This window comes from Filicampus tigris, chromosome 18 (assembly GCF_054856515.1).
Source record: "Filicampus tigris isolate MCC_2025a chromosome 18, RoL_Ftig_1.0, whole genome shotgun sequence".
Taxonomy (NCBI): Eukaryota; Metazoa; Chordata; class Actinopteri; order Syngnathiformes; family Syngnathidae; genus Filicampus; species Filicampus tigris.
The window spans coordinates 4,330,099-4,352,304 of NC_141234.1; the positions used below are offsets into that span (position 1 = coordinate 4,330,099).

At 40.6% G+C, this 22,206-nt stretch overlaps 1 protein-coding gene across 2 annotated transcripts in view; it reads right to left on the reverse strand.

Moving 5' to 3' along the window:
• csmd2 (CUB and Sushi multiple domains 2) overlaps positions 1-22,206 on the reverse strand; it is a 142,682-nt gene that overhangs the window by 58,722 nt on the left and 61,754 nt on the right. For both annotated transcript variants that reach the window (XR_015082016.1, XM_086013933.1), the window contains exons 6-24: positions 18,051-18,163; positions 16,173-16,250; positions 15,824-15,911; positions 15,565-15,689; positions 13,087-13,208; positions 12,107-12,210; positions 11,320-11,432; positions 10,285-10,467; positions 9,116-9,306; positions 8,916-9,051; positions 7,354-7,548; positions 6,357-6,495; positions 5,020-5,207; positions 4,273-4,461; positions 3,658-3,774; positions 2,858-3,073; positions 1,906-2,094; positions 818-987; positions 566-722 (exon numbers count right to left, since the gene is read on the reverse strand). Coding sequence is in view for 1 of the 2 variants with exons in the window: in XM_086013933.1 (XP_085870059.1) it covers positions 566-722; positions 818-987; positions 1,906-2,094; positions 2,858-3,073; positions 3,658-3,774; positions 4,273-4,461; positions 5,020-5,207; positions 6,357-6,495; positions 7,354-7,548; positions 8,916-9,051; positions 9,116-9,306; positions 10,285-10,467; positions 11,320-11,432; positions 12,107-12,210; positions 13,087-13,208; positions 15,565-15,689; positions 15,824-15,911; positions 16,173-16,250; positions 18,051-18,163 (2,813 nt within the window). In the remaining variant the exon portion in view is untranslated. The remainder of the gene's footprint in view (positions 1-565; positions 723-817; positions 988-1,905; positions 2,095-2,857; positions 3,074-3,657; positions 3,775-4,272; positions 4,462-5,019; positions 5,208-6,356; positions 6,496-7,353; positions 7,549-8,915; positions 9,052-9,115; positions 9,307-10,284; positions 10,468-11,319; positions 11,433-12,106; positions 12,211-13,086; positions 13,209-15,564; positions 15,690-15,823; positions 15,912-16,172; positions 16,251-18,050; positions 18,164-22,206) is intronic.

Sequence of the window (22,206 nt, forward strand, 5' to 3'; positions counted from 1 at the left end):
CTATGCCGAAGCAATCAATTTCCAAAGAAATGACCAGAGGTGGGCATTTAACTATATTTTGCTGGTCCATCATTCGTCATCCGTCAGCGGCTAGGTTACCCGCCCGTCATTCTTTTTTGGAAATTTTGTAAACCGACCAATGTAATCGTCGGTCCGACAGTATGTGAGTCAGTCCATCAGAAGTTTGTTGGTCCATCAGTCGGTCCCCCGAAGAACATGTCAGAAAACGGGCGTCCGCCAGTGATGGACTAACGGTCAGTCAGCGACGGATGACGATTACACTGACGGATGAAAATACCCTTCCGTCATTCGTCAGTCTGTCTTTTTTAAAGAGTGTCCCGTCATTCGTCAATCATCAGCAAAACGGGCGTCCGTCAATGACCGTCAATCTGACGGAATGCCCACCTCTGTAAATTACACTTCTCATCTCAATGCACAATGAACCTGACAAACATTAGATAACAACATTATATTGCTACCATTTTGAAGCAGTCGAAGAGGGGTAACGATTGTTAATTGAAACTCTAGGAACAGGTTTGAGTGTGACAGAGAGATTGTTACTCACTGGTGAAGTGCAGTTCAAAGCCTTTACTGGTATTATCTGCATTGGTGATGAACTCCAGCCACATGGAGCTAGAGGTGGAGTTCAGGGTTGTGTCGAGCATTTCATTGCCTGTAAACACTCCGAGCAGACGAGCCGAATTACTGGTGCCATCAAACACCTGAAAAGTGACGGAATAGGGGAGGGGCATCTTTATTCAAACGATCACTGGTGAGCAGCGCTTATCCACGCTAACAGCTCCTTCCCATCTCTCACTTTGAGTCTGTCGTCCTCCTCCAGTCGAAAGTCTCGCGCTCGGAGCTGGATGCCTTTGCCCGGCTGCGTCTGGATAGAGTAGATGCACTCGTGGTTGTTGCCGTAGTAACCAGGGTAGTTGGGGGAGAGAAGCACCCCTTGCATGCCAGTCACGGAGGAGCCACATTCAGCTAGAGAGAAAGACAGGGAATGGGGAGACCGACAGGACGGCGGAAAAGGGAAGGGGATGGTTTTGGAGAGAGCAGAGAACATGTCAATCGCTATATGATTGTAACTCAGTACATACAATATGTATTTATTCGCTCATGCATAGGGAAATGAGTGGAGGTGGATGAGATGAGGATGCGGTCAGAGTCCATAACGGAATGTTGAGTGGTGCATCAACATAATGGCAGTGCAATCTGGCTATGATTAACACTCATTTTAGCTCAAAAATTAGATTTTCCTAGCCCACTCACGGGCAGAGTGAAGGATTACTAAAATGGGTGGAATCACATTTCAAACGACGTCAGGAGTGATGATGGTGAAGTATTGCATACACATACAGTACTGCATGAGGCGAGTTAGAAAAGTTCCGGGACTACTGTCACAAAAAGGTATTTCAAAACAAGACAACAAAGTAGGAGTTTTTCTCGACACTGTCGACCAGACAATCAACCAGCACATCTACAAAATGCTCCTGTAGCATTAGCTTCAATCAGTGCGTGAGAAGAAGTGAGAGTTTTGGCAGTTTTGAGCATCCCACAGTTCCTGGCCGACAAGAACATTGCTGTACTGGAGAAATTTTAATCCAAAAAGCCTCAGGTATGAATTTCTGTGACTCAAACTACCAACTGTAGCGCCTTTTAGCAAATAACTCCTTGGGAACTACAGTAAAATTGTAAAAACAGTCAAGCACAATTTGGGCACAAGGATGATATTTCACTTCAGAATAACATTAAATTGCAGAAATACATCAGACTAAAAACAAAGAATAGAATTAAAAGAACAAGCTAATTCAGGGCACGTGAACAGCCTTTTGTGGTAGCATGACTATGTAAGGGTGTAAGGGAGTGATAAAAGCTCAAATAAAGTATGTGACCACCTACCAACACACCTTGGCAGAGGAGAGCTCCAGACCCGCCTCCTACCCCCTAAGCACACCACTCTTGCAGGACCCTCAAGTCTGTAACCAGGGAAACAGGAAAAGATGAGGGCATCTCCCACGCCATACTGGAGGCCCTTCCTGGTACTGTAGGCTGGGATTCCCGGATCTTCACATGGTTCCAGATCATATTCTGGAAAAAAAAAAAAAAAAAAAAAACACAAAAAGCAACAGAAATACATCAATTTATTATTCTGAAAACAAATATACACTCTTTGGCTGACTATATGGACAAAGTACCAGAAACTTCACAATCTTTAAACCAATGGTACAAGTAGTTTAAAGTAGTAGTAAAGAATTTGCCTTTTAACTAACAAGGATGCAAAAATAGTTATATGAGATACACAATTTTACTCTTCTGAGCTGTTTAAAATCAAAGGCTCAAGCAAGAATAACATGTTATAGATTATTGTAAAATTAAGACATGGAATTAACAATTTGGTCCTTTTTTGGGGAGATGTAAATGTACCACGATTCAAATATAAGACCCCAAAAGCTCAGCACTGCTGTTTGTGTCAATAGCCTGTTTAAAAAAGCCATTTTAATTAAAACTGTTTTGCCTGACTTGACTTGTAATTTCAACATGAGACACAGAGTGCTTTTGTTGCTTTAACCCAAACATTTAGAGAGTATTTTCTAAATCACCAGAATGACACAAACATGAAATCCTCGTTTACACATAGAGTATTGATTTTTTTTTAAAACACATTGAACATACCCATTGTCAGATTTATAGTTTATAGTTTATGGCTAGGTGGAAAAAAAATTATTACTCAAGTTACTCATACAAACAAACATACAAACTCATCATGCCTTTATGGAGTGGGAACTGGATTATACTGCAGGGGGGTGTTTTTCTGCCTTTCAGTGTATCAAATCATGGAACCCAAGCTCACCAGAGAATGTGATGTTGAAGCCCTCATACGAAACGGAGAAGTCAGAGAGGAAGCGAATCTGAGCCGTGTAGTTCCCAAACAGCCCCGCGCTCAGAAGTGGAGGCAGAGTAGAGCCTGTCAATCTCCAAAGGGGCTGCGAGAAGCTGCTGTTCTCTGTCACCAACAAGTGGTCGTGAGGGCTCTCCAGGTGGAATGTGTGGAAGTTAAACTGGACACCTGAAAAAGCATTGTGTGTGGGTGTGTGTGTATGTGTTTACTTCAATGATGAAAATGTCTTTTTTATATTAATTTAGTTTCCATTCACATAATTCTTCAATTGGTATACTCTCAATTGTATGGTTTGGTACGCCCATTCAGACCAAAATACATAACATGCACAATGCCTTTTTCGGATTGAACAAACATGAACTAGTATGCTTTAAATTGCATTGTTGAAACTGGTTGTATAAATTCACAATAAATGGAAAGCGTTTCCAAACAAAATTACTTGCTGTAATTTTATACGGTACTATTTTTACCAGCTGAAATGTCACAAGAAGATTCTACAATGTATTAAAAAAAAAAAAAAAAAAAAGACAAACACATCATAGCCATGAGCATCAGAAAAAAAAAATGTGACATGACTGGTGAGCCTTCCCCCGGCGCTGTAGCCCTAGGCCAGCCTATCTGTGCTGCTCTCTTACATAATGACAGCTTGTTCGGCGACGCATAAAGGCCACTTAAGATGGGCGGTAGATGACATTGTAAGGTAAATGGATTTTGACTGATCTCACATGTCGACACAGAATTCTCCTGCTCACCTTTGCCGTGGGAGGTCTCAATTATCCAAGTGCAGTTGAGGTTGTGCGGGTAAAAGTCTGGGAAGCCAGGAGACAGGATGGTGCCAAAGTTGCCCTGGATGTAACCCCCGCACAGGGCTGGTGTCAAAAAGTCAATGGGAACAGCACATGTGCACGAGGAAGAGAAAGGAGCAGACAGGTACGTGTTTAAAAGGAAAAAAGTAGATGGACAGAAAATTGTAGAAAATTCTATGTGCATTTCAAAGTTATTGTGGTTAAAGAAAACTAAAACTAAAATTGAAAAATGTCGAATGTTGAAAATGTTAACAAAATAAAATAAGCTAGCTAGCTTTATTAAAAAAGTTACAGTTGTGATGTATCTGACTTTAGAAGCAGTCTTATGACCTGCACTTATTGTACTTAACCCCGGTGCAATCATGAGCAAGTTAAAAAAAAAAAAAAAAGTTGAGGAACACATCAAAACGGAAGCTTACTGTTACCTGAATAAAACGACAAAATTAGGTGGGGAATTTTAAAATCTTTTACCTAAAACAACATAACAGCGGACCATGTTTTGTAACTAGAGGAAATCTCGCAAGCGACTCTTGATTTTTAGGTCATCATTTGGGAGCATACCATCGCAGCTAGGCAGTGGGCGGCTCCACTGAAAATTGGGTTCACATTCCAGAGGCTCTGGATCACTGAGTGTATACCCTGCGTCACAGCTAAATGTCACCAGAGCGCCCACATAGAAGTCGTTTCCGTGTCGCAGTCCGTTGACGGGTATGCCCGGGTCCACGCAGTGATCTGACTGCAGCTGCAAGGCTGCAGACAAGGGGTGCAAACAAGCATGAAACATTAAGAGACATGTGCAGAACAACCAGGATAATTCCCTAAATTTCATTAGGTCAATCAGGGGGCAAAGAATATTTAAATGCAGCACTATTTCTTTTTTTTTTTAAAGCTGCCCTGATTCATTATTTACTGGAGCATCCTTTTTTTGACAAACCAATGAAAAGTTTTAGTCCTCTTTTCCATTCCGCAGTGTTTCTGCATGAGTGGGGCTCAAAGTAAATTATTCATGCTTTGCAAAGATTTACCTTCAGAGGAACTGCAAAGGGATGTTGCTGTGAGTCCAACAAGATGAAATTAAGAGAATCTGGTGGCCAATTGTGTAAGTATACAAGAGCATATTTGACTGATTTATCAGCTCATGCACTTTCCTAATTCTCCATGTTCCGACAGGACATTTTGTATTTAAGAGACGGGACTATGTTCGCCTCTTATTGCAGCTTGGATCTAATTTGGGTCTGCCTCAGGCAAATGAGATCCTCTCAGGGGCGTCGGCTTTATATTAGCAAGTTCAACGATGCACGCTCTTACTTTCGTAGCGTATTCGGAAGCCGATGTCAGAGTGACTCTTGTCAGTGGAGAAGAGGAGATACAAGAAGCTGGAGGTACTGATGAGGAACTGAGGAACTTGAGTGCCCTGGTAACTTCCAATCAGTGGTGAAGAGGGAAAACGGCCATCACGGACCTCCAGGACATCATAGTTGACCTCAGTGCGGAACCTGAGGGTGAGGAAATGGCTTTAAAGTGGTTTTAGGAGTTTTCATTTTGTGCTATTATTCTAAGCCTCAGTGACTAATAATTGTAGGTTGGCGTATCACTTGCATACTTAAAACTATATTTTAATGCTATGCTCCTTTCAAACCAATGCATACAGGAAATGCATATTATTACAAGGAACAGTTTGAAAAAAAAAAAATATGGTCAAAAAGAACCCCCCTAAATTCATGCCCACATACAGTACATTTTGAAATTTTACAACTATGGCATCTAACAAATATCTGGAAAAACTGTAGAAGTCCAAAATATGTGCTATGTTGCAGGCATGCACACGTCTGATTTGGAAAAATGTCTAAAACAGCTGGACCAGTTGAATTATTCACCACTTATTTATTTTAAGGTATTTGGCATGTTTCCCTGAGTGTGTTGGTGCGACACTCTGCATGTGCACGTTCCTAGTTTGTCTCTGCCTTTTGCAAGTCGAAGCACTTCATCTTCAAAAGACCCGAATAAATTGCTGTGACTCGGAGCTGTGTTATCTAAATGAAGTGTTTTGTGATATTTTATTGATGCTACATAAAAATGATAGACGAACAAACATTTATGCTGGATTCATTTTTCATGGTGTGCTATCAAGGCAAGGGATGAAGACATGAGGATGAGCCTTGGTGAAACGCTAATGTTGCGTTTGATCCCACAACTCTCTCTCTCTGTCTCTCACTCTCATACGCTGTCGCTGTCTCTCACTCTAGCTCAAAACCATCACAGCAGATAACATTCTCCCATCTTTCCAGTGTCCCCTGACTGAGACTTGCATAGAAAATGCATGCACAACTACTTGCATGTCTTGACTGGCTTTTTTGTGTGCATGTGGGTTCCTGTTAGTGTAAGGATGGGGCGATCCCTGCGGGATCGAGTATCATATAAAGGGATCAAATACTTATGAGGGCTTATTCAATAAAACATTTCATCCTAGTTGAGGGGGGGAGGGGGGGTATATGTTAATGTGCATTATGCTGACTGCTTTGCCCCTAGGGGGTAACAACAAGGGGTGACACAAGTATACCAGATCACTCAAAATGAAAAAAACAAAAATCTATAAATGCAAGAAATAACATGCTATGGCAAAATATGCTATACGGGTGACTCACTTGTCGAAGATGATCTTGATGGGGTAGCCTGGAGGAGCTTCAATGATCCATTCACAGTTAAGAGCCTCCTTATAGAGTTCTGGCCAGCCGGGAGAGAGGATGATCCCACTGGGAGCCTTCAGCTCTCCTCCACAGGGGGCTACAAGAAAGAAGGACAAGAGAAAGCAGATTGAGATGGAATTAGGCACGTCATCACCAGATGATATATGACGCCGTACATAAATGAGCCCATGCATCAAGTCCTAGCTCATCCCATTTCTTTTACTGCAAATATAAATTGGTGACAGTTCACTTCAAGGTTGCCTGCAGCACAGGTGCATGCATGATACAGCCATGCATTGGCATATGTCCTCTTCCTTATACACGCCAACAAATGCTTTTCAACACCATCAATATGTGAAAAGGGAGCATCATGTAATAAGACACCGACACGTCCCTTATATGCCTATTTTGAACCGGAACACACTTTGACACAAATGAAAACCTTCCTCTATTATGGCGCACCTGCAGAATGTGATGTGGCGGTGCCCTGACGGCTCTGAAGCCAGCCCTCCAGCCACCCCACTTTCATGTGCTAGTCCGTGTCATGTATAAATGTATGCCTGTTTATTGAGTTTTTTTCCACAAATCCATACTGTGCCTTCCTTACAGGAGATCAGTTATGGTTGTTTTTCCCCCTCCCCCTCCCATATGTTTTTTTCTTTTCATCTGTGAAAATGGGGTGGTGTAAAATTCGACCCGGTGGACTCCCATTCTGTAGTCCCTATCGGTCATTGTTTTTCTGTCTACTGGCCAGGTTGTGTCTATTCCATTTTATTGCCCTCAGTGGTACAGTGACAATGAAGCTATTCTGATTCTGATAAGTGCTCCAAATACAATTATTTAAACAACCGCCCCAGTATAGTGAAGAACATCTATCCCACCACCCCAGTGCAGTGAAGAATATCTATAAAATGCAAAGGTATGATTTCCACATTTTGATCATAGATTTCCTCACCTTCGCATCGCGGAACAGCATTGTCCCACACCACGTTGCCATCCTTGAGGATGCAAGATATGGTTTGCGAGCCATGGGTCTTAACAAATCCCTCCTCACACAGGAATGAGATGGAACTTCCCAGCTGAAGACTTTCACCAAACCGCTTCCCATTGACCGGGACTCCTGGGTCGGGGCACTCATTGTGGCGAAATGCTACAATAATATGCAGAGAAGAAGAGTGTAAGAAAAAAAGACATGCATCGCATGTTTGGATGAATCACTAGATTTTGTTGCAGGAGTCTCATGTCCAAACAAAGATTTGCTTGCTGCGATGTTTTGAAATAAATCAAAGCCGAGTCCAGTAGCTTAGACTGCAGAGACACACAAGCAGTCACTAGAGTCAAAACCCTGGAACAAAGGCAAGTCAACCAATACATCACCTCCGCTACTTTCACACTAACTCTTAGCCATACTTGCAGCTAGGTGACACGTAGGTGTTGATGAATCCCCCACATGGATCCACTGAACCCAAACAGAGTGTGAGCCACACATCATCCATCATGCTGTTACTTATTAACACAGCCAAAATGGTCTCAATGCAGTTTGGTGCTTCCTTAATTAACGTGAATGATGGGGGGAAAACTGTCTTGTAGTCAGACGACATTGTCCTTGGAAACTAAGCTGCACCTTCAATTGACAGCTCCTGTCACCAGGCTGTATTAGTTATATATTCACCCCTTCCAACTTTCTCATTATAATGCATGAGCCGCCATGTGCTTTTCACAATACGGTTTCACTGGGGAGTCCCTTTCTGAGCAGGGAGATTCATGTTGTGTTTTGAATACGTTAAGATCAGAATGATTTTGAAAATGTTGTTAGGAATATAACTTTGAATTGGTAAATGAACATACTCCAAAACACCAGGTGGTTTGTTTGTCAACCAATTGTTTGGAAAAAGGTGACCCTAACCCAAACCCTAAACCCTAATCCTGACCCTGAAGTGGGACAGCGAAGACAAATCTGAAGGAGAATATTAAAGACCAGGTCACATCTGTCTTACTTCCACGACTTTGGCATGGACAATTCATGGTTTGGCATTCAATGTTCAGACGCATTACACACTTGTGCATATGCAATGACTGCAACAATCCTGCAGGGAAAAAAAATGCACTACAGTACAGTATATCCGTGAAACAGGTTTACCAGCGTGTACCAAACCCATCTGGATATTTCCTCAGAAGTCAGCAGCGACCCAGAATAGAATATAATGAGCGCCTGCAATGTGTTTGTCGGCTAAGGATGCTACCTCTTTGTTCTAGATTTATTTAGATGTCAAGCATCTGTATAGACAAAAAAGACAGAGAGTTTGTCATTTTCTTGGAGTCACTTGCAGTGTGAGTGTGCTAAGACTATGTCGCAGAGGTAGAGGAGTTGGTGGGAGATAGGCAGCCCATTGTTATAGCACTTGATTTATGGGTTTCATTTGCATATGCATTGGCAAGAACACCATCTCGAATATAAAACATTGATTCCAGCAAGTAAGTAAACCTTTAATACGGTTTACCACCTGTTATACTTACTCGTAAAAGTAATGTTAAAGCCTCTGTTTGTGTATGTGTGGTCAGTCAAGAACTCCAGGCGAGCAACATGGGCACTGGTTGTTATGGGAGGTGGGAGAACGTCACCGGAGAAGGTGCCCAGAATGGGAGACTCGGCCTGGCAAAAGACACAGACTGTAAGAATGAAACTTCTAAAAGTTGAGGAGTCTGAGTTGAAGTACCTTTCCCCCATCCTTAATAGAGAGGAAGTCAAACTGTTTCTCCATGCTCAAGTCGTTGAAAGCCAAATTGATTCGGCTCTCTGGGTTGGTTATGATCAGCCAAACGCAGTGCATGTTGTTGCCATATTCTTGCGGGTAATTTGGGGACAACAGCACCCCCGAGGGTGTGGTGAAGTTGAAGAAACAGGAAACTGCACAGAAGTGAAGAAAAATTATCAAATAAAAAAAAAAATGGAAGCTCTAAAACTTAATTATATTAGTGAGATATATTCTATTCAGACCATAGTAATCGTAGCTGTAAGAAGGTAACTGGACAGGAAGAAAAGAATAATAATTATGGTGTCCAATGAGCTGGAAACCACAGATTTCCATTCAATGAATGCAATGGAGGTCATTTGCGAAAATAGAACATTATTTAACTTCCTTTTTGACCATTCAATTAGTATTTCACTATGCTATAACTATATAATATTATATACATATTTGAGTTCTGACAATTTCTGGGTTGCGGAACGTCATATTATCAAGAGTGATGTCTTCAGGACAATTTCTCTTTGTGTGGAAAAGTCAAGACATTTTGCCTCAGAAACCGCATTTGCAAAACTTGGTAGCGACAGAGAATGTTCCGTGGCATAAATGCCATCAGTGGGGTGCCTAAAATAGCATCAGCACTGGCGAAGATGAGGATCTGTCAGTGTTAATTTGTATAATTTCCAAAAGACGCCCTTTTCTGTGTTCACAAAGTATGGGCAGTAAAGAAGATTTTGTGAAGCTTATTTTATCGACATTGTCACTGCTGTGTGTCAATTACAAAAACATATTTTTATTATGAACTACATCATGTGTTTGTTTACCAAAATTAAGTTACACATTTTTGTCTCGATAACACAGACGGGACTGATACATTTATCACTGACACAACAATGGGAATCATTTGCGTGGTCAGCTCTTTGTTCCCTTCACCCTGACTTCCTCTGTTTGTCTTTCTTGGTGATAATTAGAAAGTAAACCAGCATATTATTTCAAAATTCACATTGGTTCTCTGCAAACTGTGGAGATAATCCGACCATTCATTATGCAACAACCCTGCGCTCTTCCACTCGTCATGCATATTAATGTGCACAAATTCATAGTGTTCATGCGAATACATGCACAAGGCAGGAACTTACAAACACAGCTGGGTTTCTTGGCGGACCACTGGTTGTTCTTCTGGCAGGTGATGTTCTTCTTTCCCACCAGCTCGAAGGCAGGCAAACACTCAAAGTAAAGCCTGTCCCCATGACGGAAACCTGTCCCCTCACGTTTACCGTAAGCGGGGATGCCGGGGTCACCACAGCTGCCTTGGTCAATTTCTGTTGGGAAAAGTTAAAACTCACCTTCAAGGGCATTTTGAGATCATGCTGTGTTGTATTTCAGCTCCAGCCAATCTAATTGAAACATTGCGAAGTCAGAAGAATTCTAAGCAAAAATGTAATGCAAATACCTTCGCTGGCTATGTGTTTGTCGATGATGATGATGTATATTTCCAGGTTTCTCTGTGCACATTGTATCAAATATAAACATTTTCTTCTTATGAATAAGGGAAAGGCCGAAATGGTGCGCCTGCTACCCCTGTCTGTTTGGCTTTACAGAACTACCCAAGCGTTTTAATGGGCTCCCAAACACACATTACTGTCAACAACAAAACTGATGAGATCTCATAAGGCAGAGAATGACAAAGATGCTTTATTTGCCAAATATTGGGATACAACTGAAAGTCTGCACTAATGTTTGATTTGAAACACTGAAGTCAGTGAAGCACATTGGAAAAGTGTTAATTTGTGAACTGCAATGACTTTATTGGTAAATAGTATTGATAGGGTTTAGAAACAAGTGAGGATGCAAATTAGACTTCAGAGTTGAAATAATTCAAAGCATATCTTCCCCTTCATTAAGCAGAACTCGTTGTTTTAATTACATTTGCTCTCTGCATACTGTTCCACTTTCTGGGTTATTTTTACTGATGAAAAACAAAGCATCTGTGGGCCAGAGAGACGACTTGCAACGGAGCAAAAGGTAAACCGATTCATAAAGAAACAGACTCTCGCACCTCTTGATCTTGATCACACTTCAGGAGGATGACAAAATAAGAGATTTAGCTTCATTTAAGCACAACAATGACCCCACTCACAATAACAGACGTGTACCTTTCAAGCAGCCCTTACCTTCGTAAGACACCTTGAAGCCCAGAGAGCCACTGGTATCATCCGTTTTGAAGTTAAGCCACATCTGGTGACTGGTACTGACCACAAGGTCCGGGGTGGTGGTACCTGACAGGCTAATAAACACATTTCTTCATTCTCATTACTTTTCTTCGTCATCTGACATTATATTTCAAATTAAAACACAGAGTCTAGAAGGCAAACCCCAGTCTTTGATGCAAGCAAGAAGAAGGGAAAAAAGGGGGAAAATAACTTATTCAAAACAGTTGAGGCCAAGTTAGTGTGAAATGGAGTCAAGATCAGTCAGTGGCACAGAAGTAATTCGCTCCAATCTGAATAGTAATTTCACTCAATTCTAATTAGTTCGGAATTCTAACATGAAGAGTAAGTGATTAAGGGTTCCAATTGTGGTGATGGCAACTGGAAGGTGGTTGGAATATAAAGGAGGTGGTGTCCGATGACGGTCTCTGGCAATTTAGCAAGTTCCAGTGGTCATTATGATATTTCACTAAATGGCTCTGATCTTTCTGAACACACACTATGGTGCAATGGTAACTTCACATGCGCCATTGCATCAAGTGCTGGGAAAGACAACAGAGAGATGGAGGGAATAAGACTTGGCAAAATGAAAATAAATAGTAGAAACTACGGATAACAGAATCCAAGGGGCAACAATAAAAATGGATTCTGAACACAACGCGTCAAGGGAAACACAATTTGTTTAAGGACATATGCAGAGAGATCTTAACGCAGAGAGAAGTCAGAAAAGTGGGTCAGAGGCATCACTCACACATGAAAGATCGTCTTCTGGTCCCCCACCACATCACCATCCCCCACTGTCAGTGTGTCATAACCTCGCTCCAGGTCAAAATCCTCAAAAGTCATCTTGATCACCTAGACAACATTGGGGACAGTGATGACACCAATTTAAATACCAGATGCTGGATGAAACACATCTCACAGATGCCTTTGCGCCTGTCACTTGTTTCACCGTCCTCACCAATTGAGAATCGAGTAAGCTAGCCGCCAGGCATGAAGTTATGGGGAGTGAGGTTTATCACTAAAATACTCACACAGTACTCGCTAACCTCCGTTACACTTGCACAGCAAAGCAAGAAACAGTTCACAATATACAATAAGGCTCTATTAAAGAATATCTGTGAGGCTGGGTGGCATTCATGGTGGGTGTCATACTTGATATCTACAATACTTTCAAAACATTCCTCTCCTATTTTGCTTTTTGTTTTTAACATTCTCTCCTCACCACATGTGGCCCAAACAAGTCAATTTTGTCTCTGACTGGCCTGTTTCCAGTGGAAGCTTATCCTCCTTTCTCATTTTCCTTATCACCAATTTGCAAAACATTCCTATCCTATTATGCTTTTTGTTTTTAACCTTCTCTCCTCACCGCAAGTGGCCCAAACAAGTAAATTTTGGCTCTGACTGGCAAGTTTCCAGGGCAGCCGTATCCTCCTTTCTCATTCTCCTTATCGCTAATATTGTTCTACAAAAGGACCGATGTCATTTGGCGAGTTAGGAAAGCCTCCAAATGATATTATAGAAATTGGCGAAATGATTCAGGTGTGGAAAGGAATGTTTGCCCATGAAGCTCCTTTAAAGAAGTTCAGATACAGTATTAGGCAGCATCTTTTGATTTGAACTGCAGTTGAACAAAATACTTGATACACCCCGGAAAACTGCAAAAGACAGAAGCATCCAAATTCAAACTTCCACAGAGAGGCATACATGTATTTATTTATTGATTCCTACCTTTGTTGTGTCTGCCGCAGTGATGACCCAAGTGCAGTTAGCATTGTTGTCGTATTGGACCGGGTAGTTTGGGGATGTCATGACACCACTAGGTCCTCTTAATTGACCTCCACACATTGGAGCTAAACGAATACAGATGGGGGAAATAATTTGGATTACATACATTCTGAGTATATTCAGTGTCTATCACCGCGGAAACTGTAGTGATCAGCATTAGATTAGAAATCCCACAAGTCTGTACTCTGATACTTCTTGACCTAAGCACGGCCTTCGATAAAGTTAATCGTAAAACCCTTCAGTTCATTCGTTGGTGGTTAGGCCTTAGAGGCACATTTCTAAATTGGATTCCTTACAATCGTATTAGTACATCATTATCTGGTTCTCTTGGTTAAGTTGAATCAGCTCCATATGGAATCCCTCAGGGGTTAATTCTTAAACATACAAGTACTGTACACACACACACACACACATTCACACGCATATACACACATATACATACATACATACAGGTGACAAAGCTATATGTTCTGTTCTTACTGATATTAAAGATAGGATAGACAAAATCTGTCAACTACAGGAAATCCAGTATCTTTTTTTATTGGTCTCTTGTCTGTGAAAATCCTTGAAGCCATGCCAAAGAGTCCACTTTGACTCATGATCACAATCATAACTTTGAGAAATCAAACTATGTGAGAGCTCTGAGACTCCCATATACAGTACAATGTCAGACACAAGTAAGATGCTTCCCTTTCACAATGAGGATTTTAAATGGACCTTCAAGGTTATGCACCACTAGAAATACAATGGTAGTGGCAGATAGTTCAATGAATACTCACAGCATTAAATCATTACTTTTCAGAAAAAAATATTTGCTTCAGGTTCTTTGTATATGACAATAATATATAGAGAACCGTAAACAGCATTACCTTACTTCGAAGATGACAGTATGAACTGTGTTATGCAGAGAAAAATATTTCTTCAGCAGATAAGATCTAACTGCAGCTGCCACAAAATCTTGTCTGGAAATAAAGTCGTTTTGACATTGTAGTCTTCATTTTTACAAATGGTCAAGCCTCCACCATAATCAGGTGTGTCCTATGAGTGAGTGTCGAATTGAAATTGAATGACGTTTGATTTGCTGTATTGGTTTGTTTCCCTTAATGTGCAGTAGTGTGCCTTATAACCCGGTGCGCCTTATAACCCGCTGCACCCTGTATATGGAAATTTCCCAAAATGGACCTGTCCGGTGAGGCTGCGCCTTATAATCTGGTGCGCTTTACAATCTGAAAAAAAAAACTGTCCTACTTCTTTTAATAATAATACAATTTGTGAGCAGCAACTAACTAACATTCCAGATGAATACTTGCAAATCTCCAGTTTTGGAATGAAAGCCCGTATGGGAGCTTTGACATTCATTTCTGTATATGGACGCCTGTGACACACACAATCATAACAAACCCGAACTAATGTGTAGACAACAAAGCAATCTGATAGGACAACAATAGGTCCTCAGTGCAGTGGGACTGGAAACTTTGAAGCAGACCATCCTTCAAAGGACAATGTGACTTTTGTTATCAAGGCCTGCGGGGATCTGCATGGTAGAGCTGTCGAACATCCTTTCAAATTAAAGCAGAATTTCAATGAGTGCTGGAAGGGAAGTGTGTGTGCGTATGTTCGTGTGTACCTTAGAGTGCCTAAAATTATTTAAAAGGACCTGAACGTGAGTCCTGGTAAAACACTTAGAGAGGACATTGCAGAGTAATTAATAATAGTTGTTCTGACCTTGGAAGTGACCCTTATAAAATAAATTACAGGGCAGAGGATGTGCAAAAGTAAGAGGCAAAAAAAGACCATGTTTAATAATTGACAACGAATGCTTTTGAAAAGAGAATAAATGTTCATACTCCCCAATGCATGTCTTTATTGCAATGGTGACTAATGCTAATTTAGGATACGGGTCTTCAATTATTCCTGGCTGATTTAATGAGTGTGTTTAATCATCATTAACCAAGTGAATCAGAACACGGCGTACCAAAGGTTGACCCAGGAATATGGAAATGAATACTAAAGAGCAATGTTGTCAATATTGTTGGGCATATAGACTCAATAAACACAGAACCCAACCCAAAACATTCTCTCAATAATTCAGGAAGTGAACATTGGCCCTTTATTACATCAGTAACTGGGTTCTGTGATTTAATTGGATCAGTCCAACACAAAATAATGAGTTGGAGAGGTTGGTGCACACATTTACAGAGCTGTTTTATTTCCCCTAGTGGAACTAAAGGTTGGAATACTGAAAGGAGGGAGGTTTTGCCAATTCTTGTGTGTTATATAAAATCAAACACTACAAACATGAAAGCAATAACACTGTCAAATCATGCAACCCTAGTAACCAAGATGACGTAAAACATGGAGCATATTGTGGTGACCTCCATTTCTCGAACAGCAACATGGTCGAGCAGTGTCAACACTTGCCTCTGCAGATGGGCCGCTCGTCACTCCAGCCCACGTAGCTGTCAGTCACTCGCAGACAGCTGATACTCTTGGAGCCCTGCAGCTCATAACCCTCGTCGCAGGAGAAATGCACTGTGGCTCCTCGCCTGTGGTCAGGGGGCATAAATTCAGGCAGAATCCAGTAATGGCAAGACAATGCTGCTCTTGTTTAAGTTACCATGTAAATATGTTAAGTTCCCATCGATATATTCAGCACTTTGACAGAATTATTTTCTTTTACCTGAAGTCTGAGCCTTTTCTTTTGCCACGATCTGGGATACCAGGGTCAGGGCACATGTTGTGTCCTTGTGCCACACCCATTTGAGATACTGAATTAAAAACATGCACATGGAAAAAGAAAGAATCATTTTTTTTTTCAACTCTATGGCACCGTAAAGACGTATCGGTATATGACATGCAACATCAAACACCTCACTTTTTTGACTTGCCGATGACAAGTGGTAATTTGGCTTTATCCATTAAGAAACTCAGAACATGCAATAAATTATTAGTATCCTATTAAGCGTATTTTGTTGACTAGTATTAGTTAACTGTAAAATTTGGAAAAAACGTAAACTTAATTGACTTACACACTGATATCTTGTGGTAGTTGTCTTTGCTTGGTAACATCTTTACACCTCGAGACTTCAGCTCAGTCATCTTCTTCACTGGAGAGGGAAAACATTTTTTTGGGGACTAAAATATTTTGACTGCCATCATTATGTAGTAGTTTGGAACACAGGGTGTCACAGGACAAATAAAACACATTTTCGACACCATTACTGTATATTTTGGTCTATAAGGTGCATTTAAAAACCTTGAATTTTCTCAAAAATCAACAGTGTGCCTTACAATGAGGTGCATCCTATGTATGGATGTTGAATTGAAGTTTAATAAAGTTTGACTAATTTGCTGTACTGCTTTCTTTCCCTTGATGTTCAGTAATGGCGCCGTTTAACCGGATGTGCATTATGATAACACAGTGTGCCCCATATATGGAAATTTCCATAAATGGACCTGTTCATTGAGCCTCATAATCCGGTGTGCTTTATAGTCCCAAAAATATGGTAACGATCATATACATAATTATATGCTTGTAATTATATGCTTGTAATATTAGGCCAGGGAGATTGATGATCAAGAAAAATTAAGAAAAATAAATGCTCATCTGTCAATAAATATTTGTACAGGAATTTCAATACATCAAACTATTTCTGTTCTCTTTCACACTAATTCAGTTTGATTACTTTGTCAGTTCCTGATATTTAAAGTGCTTGATTCTTCTGATGGCGCTGACAAAAAAAGAGAATAAAGACTGTGTTCATGAAACAAATGTCTTGTGCTGCTACTAGAGTATTGTCAAATGAGGAATCCTGAAAGAGAGACTTAATGAGTTGTGCAAACATTCCATCAACAGTCCGATAATCTCGCCAGTGAAGGCTTGCTGTGGATTTAAGGGAATTGTTAGCATGCAAATGGCCAGTGGCAGGTGGTGAATAATGAAACCGAGTGATTAATTATAGTCAAGACTGAAGTCTTCATTTTGTTTGAATTTTCTTTTTTTTTTTTTTTTTAAATAAGTGAACCTGTAATCCCAAACTCCTCTTTCCCTGTTGCCGTTCTACATGGTTCTGTCTTGCTTTCCTCTTTATTTGCCTTGTCTCTTCTCACTGCCTTCTGAAAGCGCAACATCCGTAGAGAGCCTCTTTTTTGTGGAGGAACAATCCATTTCTCCCAGCTCATCCTTTCTCTGAGTTGGCCCTTGAACCTCAAAGAGTAATAACATGAGAAATTGCAGAAGCAGAGGGAAAGATTGTATTTGGGCATCAACATCCTTGGTTGTCAAGTGTACAGCGGGTATGCAAAGTGAACACAACTATGGGGAGGATGAGACATCATTTCAAAATAAAAATATGAATAATCATGTAATCTACTGTGTAAAATGTAGAAATTGAAATAGAAAAGCACTTTTCTTTCAATCCATTTTTTCCCTCATTTTAACTGAAAAGAAAAAAAAAATCTTGTCATTCTAGCTATCAGCTTTTCCTCCACTGGGCTTGACATCATCATCTCTGTTCAGTGTCGTCTTGAGAGTGGAACAAAATGAAAAGTAAGGTCATTAACATTTTATTTCCCTGGGAACATGAGTGCGCTCAGCAGATTTGTCGCCCTCTTTTATTATGAATTATCTTTTGACACAAGTTCGCAGGTTCAGATTTTGTGCTTGGGGTGCAGCTCAATAGGCGAGCAGCCACGGAGTGCCCAAAAATGGCAAAAGTATGTCCTCTCTCTGGAGGTTACTGGTTGTTAATGGCACTGCAATTCCTCCACAAGTGAATGTTTTGAGCACATTTAGAAATTTGACAAAAACTGGGTCAAAAGGAGGAATATGGTTCTTTGCAGCGATGTCAATGAAATTCATCAATATTTACAAATAGAGACATTTGATGAGATTCACATCATCCTACCTTGGTAATGGGCACTGAAACCTTTCAGCTTGTGGTTGCCATCAGATGTAAAATGCAGACGAAGCCAGTTCTTGCTGCTAATAATCGGGGAGGGAAGGTTGGGGCCTGTGAACCTGTAAGTACACAGAGACAGAGTGGACCTAAGTAGCTTCCATTATTAGGATGGGCGCATTTTAGCATGCAATGTTAACAGATTATACACAACAGACACGTTAGTTAGCTAGCACATCTTGTACAGCCGAATGCACTTAAAGAAAAGCCTGAGTGCTCACAAACACAGCAACAAACTTACAAACGCAAATAAATAAATAAAAATCGGACCAGCACTGGAATTACAGGAACAAGGCACTTCTTTTCCAGGCTTTGGAAAAAGGAATTGCAGACCATAGTTCACAAATGCTTCATGTGTCTCCTGATAGTAGTGAGGGTCATTGCTTACCAGGCACTTCTGCTGTTGCTAAGGGCAAAGACAGTTGCCAAATTACTTAGCAAAATTGATCAGGTGTAATATAGTTTGCGTGTAACATGCATATCTAGATGTGATTAAGATTTTGATGCAACAATGAAAACATCTGCTAAAGCACTAATCGCACTGAGTGAAAACATTCAGCTTCAAGTGACAGCCCATATGTCCATTTTGAAAAAAAAAAAAAAATGGTAACCCAACTGGAGAGGCTCGATAGTCAAAGCCCAGTTTGTATTGCCGCCACTAACTGTTGACACCAAAATTAACACGTCATCCTGAAATCATGTTCAATTGCTAATCAAGGACACTAAAATATTGTATAATATGGCGCTTGTTACCTGAGTTAGCGGCTAACTGCTAGCCGCTCAGCAAGTGCCCGATATTGGCTGGCAAGAGCTGTCGGACTACTTTTCAAAAGAAGTTTAATAGGCAAAAGTGACTTCACACACCTGGATGCTGGCAGCCTGGCACAGTTGCAGTTCCTACTGTTCCATTTTTAACATAGCAGGCTTACTAAACTGTGCTATTTTAGCATGCAAAAGCGCTACTGTGGTTGTGAAGTCACTTTGTCCCATACTCAATGTTTCGAGACAAGAAAACAGTTTTCTTTTGTGCACAGTTTAAATTTAAGTTATAGAATTTTTTATGAAACCAATTGGTCTTTAATTATTAAGTTAAATGTACAGCAATATATATGTGTTATTTTATCTGAATACTTGATTATTGACAGAATTTTCAGTAGGCTATCCGAATATTGGATAACTGAAGCAATGATTCAACATACTGCTCCTTAAGTCCTATATATTTTTTTTAATCAATATAACTATTCAAACTTGGATATAAAGTAATTCATTCATTTGAATGAGCTATTTCCTATCTCTTATTTTCCTTTGACCTGCAGGCTGCATTGCAAAATTGAAGTCAGGCGTACGCTTGATACGACAGCGGACTTGATAGATGATGCCATGTGCAATACTGATAGGGGTGACCGCATTTGGTTCGGGGAGATGTTCTATTTCACTTAGGAGAAATAGAAAGAGTCAGATCATAAGCACGGCACTCACTGACACTAAGTGATCCGTGCAGGTCACCTGTACACTCAAACATATCAACATAGAGAACGTAGAATATATAGTTCTATGTAAAAATGAATAAACACTTTGATTTTGCCCACTTAGCAGCTTGAACACATAATAATCAAATACTGTACTCCATAGCCAAATAAGTATTTAACAAACTGTTCATGCCACCATAACACGTAACACCTTTGGCAGTTTCTCACAGATTTCCCCACTTTTCTTTTTCCACATAAGATATACCGGGTTAGTCTGAAAATGAAGGGGACTGAAGGGAGTTGTGCAGCTAGTGCGGAGCAGACTGTTGGAGGTCTTCTGAAGGATGTTGTGGTTCTTTGTGCTTTCTATGGTTCCATTGCACCTCCCTGTATTAGTTTATTATTGTCTTGAGAGCACGGCGCTAAATCAGTTTTCTTTTGCTTGGGCCCAGAGCTCCACTGTCGGAGAGACTTCTTTAATGATTTCTAGTCCAATAAAATTAGTTTTGGCCAGGGCAAGGTGAAAGAGGAGGATGTTTTTGATTGAAGTCATGTATTCCAGGATGGGTTGCGACGCGTTGAGGGTGCTTTCAAAACTATAAGCTTACTTTCTCTGGTTTGAACGTTGATGGCTTTGATAATGGGTTTGGTTCCTTTTCATGTCGTAAAAATTCCAAACTGCACGCAGTACAGAAAAGTGACTGCTATTTTGAAGCACCAAGGATAGTGAACGCCTTTCGTCTGCAACCTTTGTCAAATGTCTTTTTTTTTCATGTATTACATTATTTTTTCGTCATCCGTTCTATATTCTAGGCAATCACTGTGGTATGCATACTAAGCAATGGGTGGAGTTGAGGTGTCAGAGGTGACTGGCTCCACAGCAGGATCAAACGTGTTAAATCACAGTTTTAGGGCATGACTGCATCTAATGAACATAGCTCATGTTCACATGTGGGTGTTTCCATACTTAGTTAGGTCGAGGGCCCATTCTGGGACCGGATAGACGTCGCTTGTAATTGCAGCTACTTTAGAAGATCAATCAGATGTCTGCTCTGTATGCAAGTCGGTGCAGCGGAGTCGGGGTCACAGTGACTTTAAAGCACCAAACTAAACTTTCCGCATTTTAATGATGTGCATTATAGCACAGGACAGGCTAATCCAGATGAAGTATACTGTATAGTGCATGCATATACACTGAAATGGCTATATGCCTGATAGACACACAAAATCCCTTCAGTGAAAGTAATCAGTGTGAAAGTCTGGTGTGGCAGTATTAGAGTGTTGGCTGTGACCTTCAGATGTAGCCAAAATGCACGAAACACTAGGGGTTTTAATACTGTAAAACCCAAACAACTGAACAACTAATACTGTTCAGTCCGTTTTTTAAACAACCACCTCACAGTAAACAAAAAACATCTACCGATAAAAGTTTTGCTCAGGGCCTTCATGGCAGTCATGTTTCATAGAAGGGAGTTTGAAACTTCATCATGCCAACATGATCTCCTTTCTTCTACCCCCCCGGGTCCCAAAGAAACAGAATATCCCTTCGTCTAGTTTAGCAGCTCCTGTATAATTTAAAGGCACACTTCTGGTCCCAGCAGGGTGTCTTGTTAAATCTTCAGAGGGTTCCTGTGTTCCTCTTCTCGACTAATTTTCTGCTTTCACTGAACATATAATATGGACACTGATTGAAAGAAATGTCCTTCCGGGAAGAACAACACGTCACCAATCATCTGCCTCGCTTCCGTTCTTTCTATCTACTCTCCTTCAAATATGTCACATGCATTTAAAGTTAAATATATAACTCCAGTCGGAGGAATACATACATCTCTATGTATACCCAATTTAAAAAAAACAAAGAAAAAAAAAAAAAAACAACACTTCCTTCCGATGTAAACCAGCAAAAATAGGGCAGAAACATAAACCCTTAGCATCTCAATTCATGCAAGTTGAGGATTCAATGCCACTTAATCGGCAATTGATTTTGCCACCAGTATGATTGATGACTTGGGTTGCAAAAATTTTAGGGCGTTATCAGCAGTCCGTGACATGTTTCAGCCCAGTTGGCATCTAAAGGCCAATAAAGTTTGCCAGAGTGTGTATTATGCATGCTCAACTTTAGTGCACTTCCCCTCCTCGGGTATGCTTGGCAGAGGTGGGCCTGCACAATTGGTCACGTATTATATAATGCATACCTTGCCAGTTATTCCTAACTGCCACCTTGCGTAAAATAAATGCATCAACAGAACAGAAATGTTCACGGCCACGCACAGCTACGTGCGCATCTCTGCAACATAGGCTTGTCATACAGTTAGTGTTATGTGATAGTTTCTAGCAAGGTATTAAGGAGACCCACCTGCTTGCATAAAATACAATAACCAGAAATATGCATGGCTTTTCCTGTAATTGGTTTGATCACTCATCTGCCAGTTATTTATGATTAATGCCACCATGTAAATAGTAGTAAACAGAATGGTGAGACATAATTCCGTCAAAAAGTCATCATATCATGAATGCAATCGCTGGTCTAGCCATGGGTCAGTCATGATGACCATCACAGAAAAAGAGAAACAGAATGCAGTGCTGTATAATGAGGTGATGGCACCATTATGAGGAATCAGAAAAGTTCCAGAACT